We start from the raw sequence: 20,463 nt of genomic DNA, 5'->3' as shown, positions 1-20,463 counted from the left end.
CCATCCCCTAGGGAGAAAAAACTTTATTTGGACTGTAGCATTACAAGAGCAATGAATTTTCAAATGATTGCCTGTGGGTAGATAGATTTTTACCTAATTTCTCAAAATGTGGTCAGAATTCATTTGTGATCCAAAATCTGAGAGACACTAACCTACAGAGTTTTGAGCTAACCAGAATCGCATCTGATTTTTCCCCCCAATGTTTTGTTTAAGGTGAACAGTGATGTTATATATTCAAAAGCAATGAAGAATGGGTCTAAAGTGATTCAACATATTGACAAAACCCAGATTGGAAGTTTAATTGTGACTAAAGAAGTGGGTTCAAATAAAATGAAGAACATCACTGAGTATTACAAATTTCCAGAAGGTAATTATGTGGCAAATCTAAATAAAAAGCCATTCATTTATATAACATTGACACTACCTTTATATTTATTTCCTAGTTTCTTACAAAGTAGTTTGAAATCACCCAGAGTTCTATCCCACTGTAGCAGTCTCAAAAACAATGAAAACCATGAGCCAATCAGTTGACCTAAACTGCTGTGGAATAACCAAAATTCTCCATATTCTTACTCTGTACAAATGGCTAGTACTGCCCCAAAGATAATCCATGTTTTTCAGTATGTGCGTTTGTGTGCATTTTTCTGGTGGGGCTTGTAAATAAATAAATGAAAGAGTAGTTGCTATGACAAACAGTTATGTGATAGAAGGTGAGTTTTCAAAAAAGGCAAATAAAGACTACCAAGAGATCTCTTTCTTGTGTTTAAAAGTACCTGTGAGTTATGAAGAGGATATGTTAACATGAGACTTTTTGCAGTAGTTATGACCACAGCTGCATGTTTCTAGAGTACTTGGTTTTAGGAGAAGAGTGGAATGGAGAATGGAGATAAATTTTATAGAAAGCATTCAGAAGGGAGACAACATAAGCTGCCCAGATTCGCTGGATACGGGTGGAAAATACATACATACATACATACATACATACATACATACATACATACATACAGTCAGTGCTTTTTTTGTAAAAGAAAAAGGTGCCGGAACTCACACATGTCATACAACCCGCCTTGCCTACCCTACAAGGTTCCATCCAAAAAAGGTGCCGGAACTCCGTTCTGAGCGTTCTATGACAAAAAAAGCCCTGTATACAGTACATGCATTCATTCATTCATTCATTCAAACACAGAATTCTCAATCTGTACTGGAAGAGGAGTGGGAGTGTAAGGACTAGCTTCAGCCCAGGAGACAGGAAGTTGGGATTGCAAGAATTCCTATGAAGAGGAAAACAGGGAATGGAGAATCATAGCAATTAAAAGGAAAGGTACAGACTATGCTGAAGTGTTTAATGAAAATAAACAATTAGGAAAAAACCTCACTCATTCATGACTGGGTCCTATTCCAAAATGATACAAAACAGAATCACAAAACTATCCACAGAATTGTATCTCTTATTCTCTACTCTGACCTTTCTGAATGTTTAGTGTTTGTGATAATATATAAAGAAATAAAGAGGCTTCCAGTTAACAAGCTCCCATTTCATCCATGAAAAAATTACAGCTAAGAGCTTCATAAAAAAACATATTTAAAGTCACAGTTTGAAGTTGTTTTCTAAGCTGTTAATTACAGTTTCTTGGTTCATGTACAATTCTGATATATACTTTAATACTTGTTCACAAGCCCTGTTCACATCTTTTTGACTCTGTGCCATATACAATAATAATTCAGGCTATTCGTTATGTTTTCCTGTGCCATTCCCTAATTTCCAAATGGGGTATAAAGCAGCAATTCAAGCTATATTGAACATATTCACATATCATGCACTAACATCGTTTAGCACATCAGTAGACTGCCAAGTAGCCTTTGGATTTTAACTCCCAAATCACACATGAGATATGATCAGGGAATATGAAAGTTGAATTATGTTCCTGGTTTTTGCATGACACATACAAGCCAAAGCAAACCTTCCACTCACAAATTTTCATTTCACTTCTCTCCTGCTTCCAGTGTTGAGAATGTTAACTTTTAGTTCATCATTTATTTGGACCCAGCATTGGGACTGACAACTTTGTTAATTGCAAGAAACCACCTTTTAAAATTGGCTTCTTTTAAATTAGTCATTGGTGGGCTCTTTTTGTTATACCAGAAGGCCCAATAAAATACTGAGGGGTGAGGAGAAGATTCTGATCTCAAGTATCCTTTGGCCTATTTCTGCTTGTAGACTGCAAATTAGATCATGATGTAGCAGAGAACATGCAAATTTCTAGGTATCAAGCCACGAATAAGCTGAATTTTAACCTTGTTGTAAGTTAGAGGCTGATAATTTACATATTGTGGCAGCCAATATCTATTTATTTTGCAGGCACAGAAGAAGAAAGACTGGCCCTGGAGACTGCCTTAATGTATGGTGTTAAAAAATCTGTAACCGAGGATATCTCATCTAATACGGAGGTTGACATGAATGTTGTTATAGAAGATTCAGTTCTTGGCAGTGATTTCAATGTCATAATTACTTTCCAAAACAAAACATCAAGACGCTACAATGTAAAAGCTTATATTTCTGGCAATGTTGTATTTTATACTGGAGTCCCAAAGACTGAATTCAAGAATGACAGTTTTGATGTGATCCTGGAACCCATGAAAGGTAAGACAATAATTGTCTCTTGACCTCTAATGCAACTTATTCAAATGTGGAGGTCAACTTGGCATTGTCTAGGAATGTTGGATTTCAGCTTCGATAATCCCTCATTATTTGACCATGCTGATTTAGCATTACGAGAATTGAAATCCAAAGATCAGGAGGGCAACAGATCGGATAAAATTAATGTAGCCCATCACTTCTTAAAGATACAATAAGAGGACAAGGATGTATTTATTCAAAATGTATTTTGCAGAATCTTTGCAGAAATTGACATTGCATAAAAAGCTTCCATAATTTACAAGAAAATATTTAATTAATTGATTAAAATGGTTTAAGACTCTGAAAATAGTAGAAATAGAATTGCATAAAAGCTGGTAACAGGGAAAAAAAATAGATTTCCTGATATTTTATTTAGTCTTGAGAAGAATATTCAAATGGTCTGAATCACTAGAAAAAGTTTTCTTGTAGCTCCTTATCTAATTTCAGAAAGCAGAAGGGAACTTATAAAAGGATGGCTTGAACTGAATGAAAACTCATATGAGATTTAGGGAAATGTAGATCGCTAACAATTCAATATCTTTTACTGTTTACCTTTGCAATGCAGTATTCTCATCCATTTTGCTTTTAAAACTCTGGAAAGAAAAGTGCAACTGTTTACTTTAATAGGTCTTTTTAATTTATACTGCTTTTAAAAAAACAGCTTCTGCTGATTTATATAGTTTTAAATTCCCCCTTAAGAAAACCCCGGTATGACTATTATTTTTTTATCATAGAACTTTCCTGCCATAATGGCGTCAGAAATACAGTCTATTGTAGAGGCATTTCTCTCAAAGACATGAACTTTGTTTTCTAGATTTTAGAAAAGGAATGATCAGCAGATTTCATTCAGTTCTGGCATCTAGGCCATGACCCAGTCCAGTGTTTCACCCCCAAAAAGCTTTGCCGTAAATTTGTTTTATGTCCATAACAGGGAAGCAGTGATCTTTCAGATATCCATAGCCTGGAGTTTTTGACTTTGTAGGCCAAATGTAATAGGACCGATTCCAAGCTCAAAGTGCTGTCTAGTATACAAAGCACTCATCTCTCTCAAAATCATCAGAACTGCTGTTGGCTGGTGTGCAATAGCAGAAAAGAACAGATCTACACCAATTAAAAAAATGGAACCAAAATGCCCCTGGTTTTAAATTTCACACAGTGGCCTGACATAGCACCATTCTGGGGAATTTAATGAAATCTCAAAATGATGTAGCTACCAACTGCTTAATAGATTGGTTCAGAACTGGAAGAAGGCAAGGCTGGTTACCACCAATCATACTGCATATACAGTGTTAACTTTGATGGTGAGGTTTGAGAAGGGGCTTGAAAATACCTGATTATTCAATCAGATCTATGTACCAGTGCTTGGAATTATACTAATTATAAATTTAAAGCACACTAATTAGAAATTTAATAGGAGTCTGACTGATGGTCTTGTGAAGGTCCCATTTCACATTAAATATTTATTTGCACAGCGGAACACTTGAAAGCTGGAGACATCTCCCACATCTGCTCCATGTTTATTTAACCTATCGTGAAGGCTATGGTGTGTAACTTCTTGGCTTGTTAGGTGTAATATTTTTTGGCAATCTAAAAATAAACACTACTGCACTGTGTACAATTTTTTTGTATTGAAACTCATATCCACAGATGGACAAAAGTGCTTGACTGTATTTTAATTACACGCAGTGTGTATAGATATACTGAGAGGGGGTTTTGTAACTTTTAAAAAATAATTATATAGCAAAACCTATGCATGGCTTCAGATATATTTTACATGGGGTAGATAATGCAGGTATGATTATGAACAGGAGCTGTGTTTATGGAAAAATTATGGAAAATTAGGGCAAAATTGGTTTCCTTTTGGAATATGATTATATGATCCCCCAAAGCATGTGAAAAGGGTTTGTGTATGTGACAAAGTCTGTAGATGTGAATGTATCAGTATCTTCAAAGGGAAAATATTCTGTGAGTTAAAAAAAAAAGATTCTTTGACACACGCTAATAATATTGCTATATTTGTTTTATCCAAGAACACGCCAATGGATATAACGAGGAGTCTTGTTTTGCCCTATTATTTAATCACTTTCCTCCTTGTAAACCAAAATTTGAAAACACCTCTTCTTCCAATGAACGTTTTTATTTATTTATTTTTCACATTTTTGAACTGCCATCTCCCTGAGAAGATTTCCTAGTACCCTGGCTTAAAAGTCACTTCTTGACACTAGCAGTTTCTCAGGAATAATTCATCAAGGTCTGCCTGTCCTAGCCGACGGCAAGGCCACTGGTGGATGGGGCCCAAATCAAAATAGGATGTCTATACCATCTTTCTTTTATTACTCATCTGCCATCTTCTGCTCTCTCTTTCCTTCTCATTATCTCCTTGCTTATGGATTGCTCAGAAAAGGAATATTCATTCTAAGTATAATATGAACTGATTTGGGGAGGTCTTTTGAAATTAAATCAACATACACTTGCCTATGATCAATCTTTGTCTTGAAATAAATAAGCCTTGCTGATTTTTATGATTATTTCATTTATGCCCTTCAGTTGGTGGCCTTGTAATCCATATCTAACTAAACTCAAATGAAGAAACATAAGTTATAAGCAATAAGAAGATCTGTGGTAATCAATCCTATCCTTTTCTTTATTTATTTTGTAATATATTTTATTGGGGTTTTTAAAAAAAAAACATCAATCACTTAATAATTGGTGAACAGTGTGTTGTTTGGGTTACATCTGTAAAACAATCATTAACAATAGATTTCTTTTTTTTATTGAAAAGTTTTTCAATTTTTAAATACAATGAACTCCCCCCTCCCCCTCCCCTCTCCCCAACCCTCCCCTCCCCTCCCCTCCCCCCTCCCCGACTTCCCAGAGCTGAATACAGGGTATAATAATACAAAGATAAACTAAAATATGCTAACAACAAAAATAAAACATTAAGTTCTATCGGACTTTAACTCATTAACAATAGATTTCTATACTCCATAATCCACATAATGGTTTTAGTTGATTTCTTCTTTTCCAAAATTATCCTCTTTTGCAAACATTGAGTTATTGTTTTGATAGATAACAATTAAATATTTTTTTTCAATATTCCTAAAAATAATAATCACATCAATATAATATTTCTTTTCTATCCAATCATTCTGGTTGCCTTATCATAGATCTTGTTACAGTCCTTACTTTAGTTTGCTTCTCCCACCAAATTCTAGGTATTCTTACTGGTTAAGATTTTCTCAAAAATTAATTACATTTAAAAATTTAACTCTATTTTTCCATATGAACCATCTCACACTTTTACATTTCTTAAGGAATAGATAAAACAATGGGGGAAAAAAGAAAAGAAAGCAAGAGTAAAGAAACAAAAAATAATGTACTACTTAAAATATATATCCCTCCTAAGCTAACTTATATTTATTTCCTAAATTTCTTATTCTTTTTAACCATAATTAAAAATATGTTTAATCTTTAAACATTCCATTTAATATTTCTAGTCATCTACGTAGTCCTTTAACTCTCATTCAAAACATTTTTATCCATTATAATTTTCTTAAATTCAATCACATTTAAGTATCTAAAACATTTCCTTTATCTGAGTCATTTCAACTTTTATATTACTCATATCAAGAAAGAGAACAAAAAAGGGGAAAAAGCATACTATATTATTTAGGGAATTCATCCCTCTTATATATTCCAAAACTTTTCTATTTCTTTAACCATATTCAAACAAAGGCTTCTTTTTTAAGTATTCTCTCTGGTAAGTCCCATCATCTATTTTCTTGGTTTCTACTTTAGTCTTTTTCCTTTGCCCAATATCTTTCTTAATCAATGTATTTTGCTGAATCAAAAAGTTTTTCCATATGTTCGTAAATGTTGCTGTAGATATAAATAGTAAATCAGGTGAAGTGTCTTTGTACAGGGCTTCTGCCTTTTCATGTTTGTTGAAAATGTTTTTCTTTTTCTTTCTCTCCGCTTCTCTTATCATTTCCTTTCTCTCTGAAGTTCCTGACATCTCTACAGTCCATTTTATCCAATCTGTTTTCTTGTCCTCAGATTTATTTTGTAGTCTTAAGGGATAAGTTGTTTTTTCGAATTCTTATGATTTTTTCCCCATTAGGATTAAATCATATTTCCTTGTTTTGTTAAGTTCCATCTTTAAGTCTCTATTCTCAATTCTATATCCATTTATCTGTTTTATCTGCTCCTTCTCTGTTGTTGTTTTCTGGGAATTTTTTTTGTTGTAAAGTTAACTTAGAAATAGATTGATTTATATTTTATTTTGGATTTCTTTGGGGTTTAAAGTCATTGTTGTTTGAATTAGTTGCAGTATACTATATATCTCCTCCTGTGAAGTATTTGTTTTCTTGATATGTTCTTCCTACATGTCTCTGATCCATGATGGCCAAGAATTTGAGTTTTTCTCTTCCTTTCTTTTCTCTGCAAATAGCTTTAGAGTCCCAATTAAATAGATATTTGTAATCCAAATAGTTCAAAAAAGATTTTTTTTCCTGAATTTTATAATTCTCTCTTTGTCTACAGCCCAGATTATTGTCTTTTTTTTTTTGTCAAAGCTGTACTTTGTTGTTAAAACTTTGAGGGTCACAAACACAAATTAGCTTTTCCCAGGTTTTGCCAAGTCTTATATTAAAGTCATAGCTGTCATAGTCTTCATCCACCACTAGGTGTCAGCAAGTATTTGTTTTTCAATTTCCAAAATGAACAATTATCCTTAAAATGAGAGTCTTAACCATTCAAATTTTAGATTTATCCAAATTTAAGTTTTTAATTTCAGGTTTTATATTTATTTCACTTCCATATATTTTGATCCTCCATACAGATTAATTTGCTGCTTCCATTAGTATAAGGGTGGTGTGGAAATCCCCTTCTTCCCCTTTCAGAGGTATTTTGCTTCTTGGGGATCTTTTCCAGGAAATCAAATGTAGAATAGAAAAGAGAAGGTCAAATTTCTCACCCAGTTTCAATCACGCTGTTCACAGTTGTGCTGGTTAGTGCTTTTAGACTTCAGTTGGTAGTAGCTTGCAATACGGCCAGCCTTTCTCTTGTTGGGTTAGAAGGTTTTCCCCAAGTTGAACAGAATGGCCGCCACCATTCCAGAATCACTGGAGCACCCTTCTTTCTTTGTTGCATCTCTGGGGTGACTTAGACTCATTTAGGGTCCCAGGCAGAGTGAAATTAGTCATGGAGTTGCAGAGAATCCGAAAGCCCACAACCAGTTGCTACCACGCAAAACGGGAAGTCCCTATCCTTTTAGAACACCTGTTACAACTCTGAATTTTCCTAATATCATCTGCTCATTGGATGTTAATTTATGGATTTAGAGGCAAAATCTAGAGCAGGGGTTCCCAACCCCTGGGCCATGGCCCACTACCAGGCCTTGAGCCATTTGAAACCAGGTTATGGAAGTGGTGGGCGATCTCACAAGCGCACATCCCCACTTGCATGAGCAGTGGATAAGCACGTGTGCCCACACTCCATTGATGTGAACAGTGTGTGCACATGCCTGTCAGTCATGCAAATAGAGTGGGACACTCATTTTGCTTGCTGCTCACGCCAAACCTTCTCCTCTCCCCCCCCAGTCCGCAAAGCTGGAAAGGTTGGCAAACTGATCTAGAGGAAGAGAAGTCACTGGACTGATATGTTATATATAGTCTTCTTGTATGAATGCTATTTCAATCATTGTACAGATATAATGTGGACCTAGTGATAAATGTATACACCATTAGTGTCAGGCTAATGGCCATCTCCATTGTACCTGCCTGGCCTATTCAATCTGGCAGGAATGATACACTCCAAATTTCTTTGATTAAATAAAGCCATCTATCAGCGTTCTGGAAGGGTGTCTTCTCTGTAGGAGCACCTCCCCTCTAGACAAAGGTCTCTCCCCCCCCCCGAGATTCAGATGGTCCCCACCCTGTTGGACTTTGAAGATTTAGCTCTTCACGCAGGCATTTGGCGACAGAGAGTGACATCCCCCTGGACTGCATTTTTGTCTCTTTTCCATCCCATCTGGTTCTCTTGTTATCCTTGCCATCTTTAATTCTTGTGTTTATTTATCTTACTATATTTTTCCTTGTTTTTAATTTTTCCACTTGTCCATTGGAAGTAAATGGCTCATACATGTAATTAATAACAACAATAATCCCTTCCTCTACAGATTGATCTTGTATGGCTCATACTGACTTTACTACTACTTTAATGGGACATACATCTACCATAAATTAGTACCAGGAAAATATTATTTTCTTCATGTTTTTAATGTTCAATCTGAGGAAAGAAAACTTGTTTGGATATATTATTTTGTAATATTCTTATGCTTATCTAGTTGCACAGTGGAAATGGTGCAGGTATGAATGTCCCTGTTTTTACTTGTACAATCTGCTCTCCTTCAGCTGCATCCTCTTTGGCTTCACATTCTTCAGCTATAACCTAAAGAAGGAAGGAACTCTTACCATACAGCTTTCTCAGTTGTGGTATTACTATTGCAACTGAAGGGAATTCTACTCTTGAGAAATTTCTACTTATTCTGGAAGCATTTGGAAAAATTGTCCTATTTCTTTACACACAAATTTGATGGAAAATTTATGCCACTTTTAAGAGAAGACTGTTTACAAGTGCAAATGTAATCTGAAATGTTTTCCTTATGTTCCCTTTTTGGAACTTTGAAATGGGATTCACCTGTCACCCAGCTCATTTATTTCTTTTCCAAGAAAGTCAACTGCTCCAGAGTTTTATTCAAGGTTAAGACTTACAGGCACTTTTTGTAATTCCTTTGCAGCTGAGGAGGCACATCAAACAGCTTTTGACTGTCTTAGAAATCTGGGTCAGATGGCTGCCTGCAAATATCAATAAGAAGGAATTCAAGAGTTCTGTTTTGATGTGGATGGAACAACAGGAGAAAAAAGCAGCACATTTTTTATACAATAACCTCACAATACAGAGTTAGAACTTCACATGTAATACTGTCAAGATAAGAGATTAAGATTTGTACCTTCTGATGCTCCCCAGTTCAGTGTCTCAACACACTTCCCGTAGGCCTACAGAATTCAGCTTCTCTTTAACAGGTTTCCCTGATTTCCAGTAAGTTTTCTAATAAGAGGTCAGAGCATACACAGTCTTATTGTGCTGAGATAACCCAGGAGTAAACACAGTAAAGCTATGGTCTATATTAAATGGTGGTTTATCTTACACTATCTACAATATCATACACCAGGAACAATATATATACACGTGTTAATTCAGCAGGCTTCAACACACAGCAATTACAGCAGGAAACAAAAGAGAGAGAACACAGCAACAGAGCCTTCCTTTTCATATAAAGGCTCTTAAAGAGACACAGACCCTGCTGAGTCATTCCCAACATTGCATCCTATATCTTACATTACATCCGCTGGTTAGCTTTTAAATCATTACCAGTACGATTCTAAATACTATAATACTTTAGGCTTTATGCTACAGATTTTATGTATTCCTCCTCTGAATAATCATTCCACCAAGTTTTGGAAATTTTTTGTTGCACAGTTGGAAGGAGTTCAGGAGACAGCAAAAAGATTGCTTGGGGAGGTGTTTGCAGGAGTTGGGTCCCAACTCCCAATACATGTTGACCCAGAAGTACAGTAAAGCCCATTCAGTTCAGGAGGGGGTGGTGTTATCATCCCAGCTAAATAAATATGAGAAATCACTCTTATTTATTCAATTTGTAATATAGATTTTAAAAATCTTTGGCCAGATAGACTTTTGGTCCACACCTTATTTCTTACCTCTAAAAAGAGCCCACTTCCTGGCCTAAACCAGAATAGTCCATATCATTTTGATGCCTGTTAGCAAAACAATTCCCAGTCTAACTGAGTGACATTTCATGCAACAACATCTACTGGTTATGGCAGATGCTCAGGGCTTGTTCAATAAACAGTGGTTGAAACAAAGTATGGGACAGAGGAATATGCAAAACCAAAAAGTTTTGGAATCCTTGGTTGTTTTATAGGAAGGAAAGATATATTCCATCCATTCAGCCCTTCAGGTGTAGCTGAAATGTAACTTGCAGCAAGCACAGTTACCATACTTAACAGCAATGCTGTTAGATATTGTACCTGATTAACACCGGATTGTCCCCAAACTTCTTATTTCTACAAACCATAGTCTGACTGTAGACTGTAGAGACTAATGGACAAATCACAAACGAGGGAATATCAGATCTGGCCTGCAAAAATCCAGATTGGCCTCAGATGCCTTATCTCCAAGATGCCCTGCCATAACTTTTAACTTGTCAGTTTATGGCTCAGTATATCATATAAACATGGGAAAATGGGCTGGATAAATAAGTCATGGTAAACCGTAGATAAGGTGAAATGCAGATATAGGACAGGAGTAGAATCAGGCTCTGCTTTTTATTACAAGAGAGGATCAAAATGCTCTGAGGGGACTGAAATATTTTGGAGAGCCCTGTAGCACCTTTTTTTTCGTCCTTTGCTGCAACAAGCACTGCTCTTTGAGAACATTGGTACTCTTAAATGCCCTTCTGAGATTGCTTTTAAATATCAGATTTCTCCAGGTGATCTCAGTAGCTTCAAGAAAGATTTATTAGCAAGCTATTTTCCAAATTTCAAAAGAACAAATACAAGAATCTCTCTCTCTTCCCCCCTCCCCTCTCTCATACACACACAATATTAGTGGCTCAATGCAAGACAAATTTGTCTTTGCAAGAAAAGTGGCTTTTATTGTACCTGGCAGCCTTCCTTTTTCTGCCATGTCCTCATGATGCTGCATGAATGAATGAAACACATAAGGAATCTTGTAACTGTTTCAGCTTTAAAGTAGTAATTCCTTTTTATTCCAACTCTGTCGAAGGATAGCCTCCAAATGTTGTACACTTCCCGAATCACTGTGTATGAGTTGGGTGGCTATATAAATTTGTTTAGTAAATAAATGTAAATAAATGTTGCAGTGTATGCTACGCTGGCATACACGTGTAGCAGCCGCATCAGGAAGCGCGGAGCTGGACAGCTCCATGCAGGAACTACGTTCGGCGGGAAAGCCGGATTTAAAGGGATTGGCCGCCTGGCCGGCGGAAAACCAGGGTTCAAACCTATTGGTCAGGCATTCACCTGGGCAGGTATAAAGTATGCCCAGGTAACCATTGCCTGGCAGTTCAGACCACACTACCACCAATAAAGATTATACACACACCTACGCCTGCGTCTCATCGATCCGCGAACCCGACTTAACAAATGTACAGAAGCAGTTAGATTTTGTTCTCACGAAGAAAACATGTGATTTGCATTAACTAGGATTGGAAACAAAGGCTGGATTGGGATTGGCTGAAGGAATTTTGTCTGCCAAGCAAAGGATGTGTGGAAAACAGTGTAACGGTAAACGGAAAAGATCCAAAGTAGTTCTTTAATGAAATATTTCCTATTTCAGGTATTCTACTTTTGCTAGTAGCAGCAGTTTAAGGTAAACGCTGTTGGTTTTGTGGGTGGAAGTGAACCAAATACAGGTCTGGCCATTCTGTTCAATCAAAGCAGGGAACGGAAACTACAGCTATGTTTGTTTGCATATTGAAAAGCACTGGGCTCTTCTTCAAGCAACACCTTTACTGCATCTGATGTAATCTGGAGTACATACCACAAATGGGCACTGGGAATAATCACTGGCAACTACAGTATAGCTACACAGACTTCAGTGGCGTTTCTCTGTTTGTTCCTCCTGTCAGGTGAAGTTCTTGTGGTGCCCATCGAGTCAAGTGATTACATGAGCGAGTTGGTGGAACAAGCTTCCCTGCATTTTTTCATCACAGCCCGTGTCAACGAACTGCAAAAGATCCTGGCCCAGCAGAAGACCGTTTCGCTGAAAATCCCTCAATTGTTCCTCAAGGTCAGTTTCGAAGCAGCAGTGAGTAAAGAGATAAGAAGACGTGGGCTGGCCATATTCTGCTTCTTGGTCTAGCCCAGGCGTAGGCAACCTTGGCTCTTTTAGGACTCGTGAACCTCAACTCCCAGAATTCCTGAGACAGTATGGGAATTCTGGGAGTTGAAGTCCACGAGACATAAAAGAGCCAAGGTTGGCTACCCCTGGTCTAGCCAAATCTAGCTAAGGCTATGATGTTTTGGGTCTTGTCTGTGTGGAGGTGGGGAGACTGAGACAAGAGATGAAAGCCCAAGTTAGGGATATTGCAGAAATTTGTCAGAGCTTGGTTTAGGAACAGACCTTGAGATGGCTGAAAACAGCAGGCAAATCCTCCCAGTTTCTCACAGAGCTCAGATGCAAATTCAAGCACTGTCCTGGGTCTCCCATCAATTTCCTTCTGTCCCCACCAAAATATTTCTTCAGCTCTAGTCTTCAAGATTTCCCCACATCCCCGTTCTTGTCTCTATGCCTTGGCAAGCATAAAGGACCATGTCCTGGGCTATTTCCCCAGTTTAATTGTTCTCCTCAAAGCTGTCTTAGTTGCCAGAGGACAACATGGATATGAACTGGAAATGTAATCTATACAGTGGTCCTCAACTTATGACCACAGTTAAGCCCAAAATTTCTGTTGCTAAGCCTGGCATTTGTTAAATGAGTTTTGCCCTGTTTTCTTGCCACATTCGTTATAAGTGAATCACTTCATTTGTTAAGGGAATCTGGCTTCCCTATTGACTTTGCTTGTCAGAAGGTTGCAAAAGGTGATCACATGACCCCAGGACACTGCAACCATTATACTGTAAAGGTGTGAGTCAGTTGCCGAGGGTCTGTATTTTGGTCATGGGGATGCTGCAACAGTCATAAGTGTGAAAAACAGTCACGTCACTTTTTTTTAGGGCCATTGTAACTTTGAGCAGTCACTAAACAAACAATTTTAAGTCCAGGACTACCTGTAGGATGCATAATATCTCAGTATTTTTCTCTGCCAAAATAAAAGTGGTACTAGTAGAGAAATGGTGTCAAGAGCAGGTGTCCCAAAAAAAAATCTTTTCATGGCCTCATTTCCCCCAAAATGCAGAGTGACTGCTAATTAGTTAGAAAAGAGAGAGGAGAAGCCACAGGCTTCTCACATCATGAGAAACCTGAGTGACTTCAGATACACATTTGACAGCATTAACACAGAAATAGTAATCATAGATACAGACATGTCTTTCCAAGCACTTGTAGCATACACAACGTAGCTGATTTCTACCATTAGGCAAAATTAAGTGGCCACCTAAGGCAGCAGGATTTTGGCATTACAAAAAGGTAGTAAATTGTTTATTAATGTAGCATTTTACTTTTACAGCCACGGAGAGAGAGAGAGAGCAGTATGTTTTCTTCCATTGCCAAAATAACTTGTTTGTCCTTCTGCCACACAGCAAAGGATCCTGGGAGGAGGTGGGTGGGTAGGCTGGCAGGTATTGTTTACTGCCGTGCCTCGGGCACCGAAATCTCATAGGCTGGCGCACATACGCACAAATGTGCACCAAATCTCCCTGTGGTTCTGTCAATAAAGCTGGTTTTCTTTCCTAGGAAAATACACGAATGTTTCCATTTCTTCACACCCTTTTCCTCTTATATGAATGTTGTCTAAGCCAGGAGTACCCTCATTTGGTTTGCAGAACCTTTGGCAAAGCAAGGGCTGATAGCAGATTTTTGGAAAACCACCAGTTAACAGCCAAGAGGCTGCCAGTCTTTGTCTGCTTTGTGGGTTGACTGAACATGTTTGGCTGATGTGGAAAACTCTCTTCAGATATTGGTTGTAATAAATGCACAGGGTTGGGAGGGCATCAATCTGCATCTAATCCTTTTAAAGTATATAAAAGTTCTTTGGTTAGATAACACACACTTTATATTAGGAAAAAGATGAATTATCCTTTAATACCTTCATTTAACATTGTTAAGCTAAGGGAGAGTGAGTGGCCTAAATTTCATTGCTCAAATGGCTCAGATCTTAAACCAAGGGGTCATCTCAAATGCTGCAAATATTTTTAGTACCTTCTTTTTTTATTGAAAAGTTTTTCAATACATTTTATCTTTAACAAAACAAAACCCCTCCCAACCCACCCACCCCTTCCCAACCCAGCCCAACCCTCCCTCCCTCCCCTTCCCCCCTCCCCGACTTCCCAGAGCTAAATATAAGGTATAAAAGTAGAAACAATCATAATCTACCATATGCTAACGACAATAAGTTATTACGTCTATCGCACTTTAACTCTTGTAAAATGACTACAAGCAATATAAATATCACATCAATACTTATTCAAATGCTAAATGAAACTTTTTAGTCCCATATTTATTCTCGATGTAATCAATCCATTTTTTCCACTCCACAATATATCTCTGTTGCGAATGGTCTTTCAAATACGCTGAGATCTTTGCCATTTCCGCCAGGTTGGAAACTTTTAAAGTCCATTCTTCTATAGTCAGCAGTTCTTCCTTCTTCCAGTATTGCCCTACTAAAAGTACCTTCTATTACCAGAACCAGAGACTGAAATTCTAAGACAGTAGAAAACCTGAATTAGAGTAGGTCTCCTTAATCTGTCCATTTGTCAAATGTGAAACTGCCACATTTCTTAAATTTCCTAAATAGGAATAATTCTAGTACTTGTACATCACTATCTTGATGTAGTTGTGGGGCTTGCATGCTCTGAGGAGGATGAGAGCTATTCCAGAGGTGCAACAGAAGAGACAGACCAAGGGTTTCAACAGAAGAGACAGACCAAGAGCGTTTCTCCCATAAACAATGTGGTGAAATGTAATTTACAGAAACCCACCCCAGATCAGTTATCACCCAGATTAATCAGGGTCAGTCTATGGATACCAAAAAAACAAAACAAAACCCACACACAAACACAAAAGGTGCACTACCAAAATGGAAGAGCAGGATGGAAAATAAGATCAGCATGTTAAGATCAGATGCAAGCAAGCTCGAAAAGATTTGGGTGTGGTGGGGTGGGGTGGGGAAGAGGCTGAAGAATAAGAAGACCAAAGAATATCTGATCAAGAAATATCACTTGGGGGGAAAGGAAAATCAAGGAAGCACTGGAAATAATAAAAAACCAAATCACAGATATAGCCAAGGAGATCAGCAATAGAAAACTTCAAATTGCACACTTATGGACAAAATCTCCAATTTCAGAGAAATCAGAAAGATTTCTACCATTCCATCAATAGAGACTTAGATCTGTCCATACATGACAAAGAAGAAACAATGCTGTTCTGGGTACAGTTATAGGACAACCCAAAGAAATACAATAAGAACAGATAAAGGAGATGGATAAGAATAAAGATGAAGGTGAAATGTAAGAACTTGGAATGAAAGAAATGATGGAGAAAAAAGCAAGAAAGATCAAGATTTGGTTAACAGCAGATGAAGATGAACTGTGTGGTTTCTTTGTTGAAACATCTGACTGGTCCATACCCACTTGTTGCCAAGAGTTTAACAACATACTATAAGGGAGTGAAATTGAATATTGGTTAATGTCTGGCAAAATTTACTTACCGGTAATAATGAAAGATTTAACACAGGGGTCTTCAAATTGGGCCCTTTTATGACTTGTGGACTTCAACTCCCAGAATTCCTCAGCCAGGCATGCTGGCTGAGGAATTCTGGGAGTTGAAGTCCACAAGTCATAAAAGGGCCAAGTTTGAAGACCCCTGATCTAACAAAAAGGACAGCATCAGGCAACTACAGGTCAATTACCTCCTTACTAACAGCTTTTAAATTGCTAACTGGTGTAGTAGTTGAAAGAATCTCGTTGAAAACAAGCTCTTTCCATCTGAGCAGAAAAGAAACTGCTCAAACTGCAGAGGAACAAAAGATCAAATCCTAACTGACAAGATGATTCTGGAAAACTGCAAGAAAAGGAAGACCAACTTGAATGTATTGTGGATCAATTACAGGAAGGCATTTGACTCCCTGCCATATGACTGGATCATCAAGTGCCTAGTAATAACAGAAGTCAGTAGAAACATCAGAAGCTTTGTGGAAAGATCAATGGCACCATGAAAGACACAGCTGATGGTCAATGTTGATAGACTGGGAGAGGTTAACATTAAGAGAGGAATCTTTCAAAGAGACTCATCCTCACCACTAGTGTTTGTCATTGCACTGATTTCTCTGTCAACAACACTAAACTAGATAGGCCATGGCTAGCAAACATCAAAAACATCTATCCCACTTTTTTCTACATGAAAGATCTGAAGGTGTATGGAAAATACCATCTAAAATAGAATTGCTGCTCAACATTGTCTACACATGCAGCCAAGATATTGCAGTGCACTGGACAAATATGCCACCCTCACCATCAATAGGGGAAAAATAGTGAAAACTGAAAGAATCAAGATGCCATATGGAAATAACATCAAGAATCTGGATGACGATGATCACTGCAGGGCTATAATGGGCATTTTTGATAAACTGCTACAGAGGGCAAACTAGAGAATTAAATGAATTGTCAGAAGAGTCCTGGGATCTTCAGAATTCAAATGAGAAAAAAGGATGATTGAAATACTTACCTAGATTTACCAAAACCCTATAGCAATGTAACTGTGAATAGCAAAAACAGAAACTTGCCAAAGATTGATGCAGAAATGTCAGTTTGAAAAGTTCTCTAATCAAATCAAGTGCAAAGTTTGTTTTGCAGGATTTTGGGGGCCCCCCAGCCCCAGCATTTCTGTATTTAATTAGCCTGGACAAATGTTTATCAGCAGTGTCTTCAAATAATATTACATCTTTTCCGAGCATTCCTCCGAGGAAGCCAATAAATCATATAATATTGCTGTGAGCTCTTGTCTTCAATAACCACATTTTAAAAATGCATAATCCTTTCAATTCTTTGCCAAAACTGAGCAGCATATTCCAACTTGCCTGGATTAAATTGCCTAAATTGCTTAGGCCTATCTTCCTCTTTTGAAGCAAGAATATTAAAGAGTTGGCTGGACCCAGAGCTGCTGTTTCTGTGTCATGTTCTTAATAGGACAAAAGTGTTAGGATTGACAGTTTGTCAGTGATTCTTTTGCTATGTCACCAGAATTATCCATGCCTGCAAAATTTATTGGCTGCCGTCATAATGCCAACTTTGTCTAACTTAGGGGTAGGCAACCTTGGCTCTTTTATGACTCATGGACTTTAACTCCCAGAATTCCTGAGCCAGCCATGCTGAGAGTTTCCAAGCTGAGCCAAGCTGGCTCAGGAATTCTGGGAATTGAAGTTATAAAAGAGCCAAGCTTGCCTACCCCTGGTCTAACTGATAGTCGTAGGTCCTCTCCTGTCTTTCCTTATCATGCAGATGAATTTGTTTCTCCACCCAGAAACTTACCCATTATCAGCACAATTCAAAATGGAAGGCAATTATATACTGTGATAGCATATCCATAGAGTATGTTTTCTGTGCCTGTCATTCAATCATTCTTCTCTCCATGCCTTTCAGAACAGATATGAGTGTCCAATTAACTTCTAACAATTTTTTGTGCTGCATTTTCAGGAGACATATAGATGTTTCATGAAGAAAGGAGAAAGTAAATGGCTAGCAAGTATTTTACTTCCGTAGGGAAAGACCCTTCCATATTCAGATGCAATAGGAGAAAGACCTGTAGGAGAACTGGAAGGGCAATCATTATTTGATCATCTTGGAAAAGAGCAAAAACAATTATCGGCTGGCCATCTTTGTCAGGAATCATCTTAATCAGGGGTCTTCAAACTTGGCCCTTTTATGACTTGTGGACTTCAACTCCCAGAATTCCTCAGCCAGGCACACTGGCTGAGGAATTCTGGGAGTTGAAGTCCTCAAGTCATAAAAGGGCCCAGTTTGAAGACCCCTGATCTTAATTTATGAGCATTTATGAGTATTAGGATAACAAGACCTATTATAAAGTAATCTGGTGATATTTAATGGATTGTTATAAGATATGAATGACTGGTCTCTGGCAATATCTCTGCTGGATTTTTCTTTTAAATTCTGGCAAGTTTAGACAGTTTATTAAAACACAAAAACACAACTGTGTTGTGGAATGGTTGGGTAATTCTGTTTTATTGGAATTCTGCTTCCTACTTCAGAAGGAAACCGTTGGTGGTCATGCACCATATCTTGCCTGCATATGTCTAGCAGTTGGAGAGCTCATCTGTGTTTTTAGATAAGATAAGATAAGATAAGATAAGATAAGATAACCTTTACTGTCATTTTTTTTTACTGTGGGCACAACGCCACACATCAAAAATGAAATTTAGTTGCCCGCTCTCAAAGTGAAACACATACATGATACATACTAAACATACTATATATAACATATTTATAGACCCACACCCCTACATATACATAATGAATAAATATTAAATACTGTCCATCTTGAATATATAATGGAAGGAGGAAACTTGAGAGTTCACAAGGTGAGTTGTGGGGGGGGCACGAAGGGAGGCTCAGTCAATCTCAATGTATACATGGTTGTACTTTGACAGTAAAGGTTCATTCATTCAATGCTGTATGGAATGAAACTATGGCTGAATCTGGATGTTTGGACAAACATGTAATTGCTGTCTAGAGCAGAATGTGCTTGAACACATATACACGGTACTGATTATTTCTGCTCACTCTCTCCAGCTTTCAGAAAAGGGAAACTGTCATTCTGTGGCTTTTAATTTCATCCAGAAATACATTCATGGAGGGATGGTTAGATGGATGGTTAGGCTCTTACTTTTTACGATACCTACGTCAGTTACTGTGTTAGAAGACTGATGAATCTGAAGATTGGCTATCTCTATTAAGTGTACCTCGTAGTATTTTCCATGACTTTCTCTGGTTTAACAGTAAAGTTTAATATCGACCCCTGCAGCATTTTAATTACCCCGAATACCGAATTCTGGATTGTGTTGCTTTTTCTTCCCCTCTTGATGTTTCTGCTCAAATTTAATTGGGAAAGGGATCCATTATTTTATCTCTGTGATAACCATAATATGCTATCCTCAGTTCTTCATCGCAATTAAGCCAACCTAACCATTTCTTATCCTTTAAACAAAAAAAATGGGAAATTAAATCGTGGTAGTGGTGGAATAAAAAAAGTTATTTTCGTAAATATGTTTTTGAGTATATAATAAACTTAACAAAACTCTAAGCAACAGGCCTAGTATCAAAGTGAGGAACCTAATGTGGAGATACCAGGTGCTTCCCCAATCCTGATTTAATTTTATTAGCCCCAATAATTATCATCACATCCTGGCATGGAGGATGAGGAAAAGGAATAAATATTTCCATTTTGCCTGTAGCAAACCATCTGATCTCTAAATTGTGCAAACGTTGACTGTAGGTATTCAAACCATAATTTGAAGTAAGTTTACTTCTTCACACTTGATCAGGTTGGTCAGTCTGAAATAGACATTAAAATTTCTGTACTTTTGTGGCCACACCAGAGGAATGATAAGTGAGATATATAAGTCAGAAAGAGGCTTGGTTCATTGTTGCAATGCTGAATCACTTCTGAGTGGAATTTGATCCTCAGTCTCTCTAGGCTTAATAACCAAAGCTGTTTGTCAGGAACTTGGGTGAAAATTTATCTGGCACAGATTGCCTTCTGAGAAGTCGGTGATTAGCAAGATATTTCGGATTCAAAGTGTCTAAGCTAAAGTACCTCATTTTGAATAGAAAACAGTTGCTTTGAGAGCCAGTTTGGTGTAGTGGCTATGATGCTGATCTAGAAACTGGAAGTCTATGAATTCATGCTCTTTGGTGTGAAAATCAGTTGGGTGAATCTAAGCAATTTTCTCTTGGGCCTACACCTCACAGGTTTGTTGTTGTGAGGAAAATAGGAGGCAGGACAATTAG

General features: G+C 37.5%; 1 protein-coding gene across 2 annotated transcripts in view; it reads left to right on the top strand.

The window, feature by feature from the left end:
• The window catches only part of F13A1 (coagulation factor XIII A chain), a 127,728-nt gene that overhangs the window by 83,659 nt on the left and 23,606 nt on the right, over positions 1-20,463 (top strand). For both annotated transcript variants that reach the window (XM_081324191.1, XM_081324190.1), the window contains 3 exons: positions 214-367; positions 2,360-2,641; positions 12,411-12,571. In XM_081324191.1, the coding sequence (XP_081180317.1) occupies positions 214-367; positions 2,360-2,641; positions 12,411-12,571 (597 nt within the window). The remainder of the gene's footprint in view (positions 1-213; positions 368-2,359; positions 2,642-12,410; positions 12,572-20,463) is intronic.

Source organism: Vipera berus (genome assembly GCF_964194415.1).
Source record: "Vipera berus genome assembly, chromosome: 3".
In the NCBI taxonomy this organism is placed as follows: domain Eukaryota; kingdom Metazoa; phylum Chordata; class Lepidosauria; order Squamata; family Viperidae; genus Vipera; species Vipera berus.
This window is presented reverse-complemented; position numbering and strand designations above follow the sequence as displayed.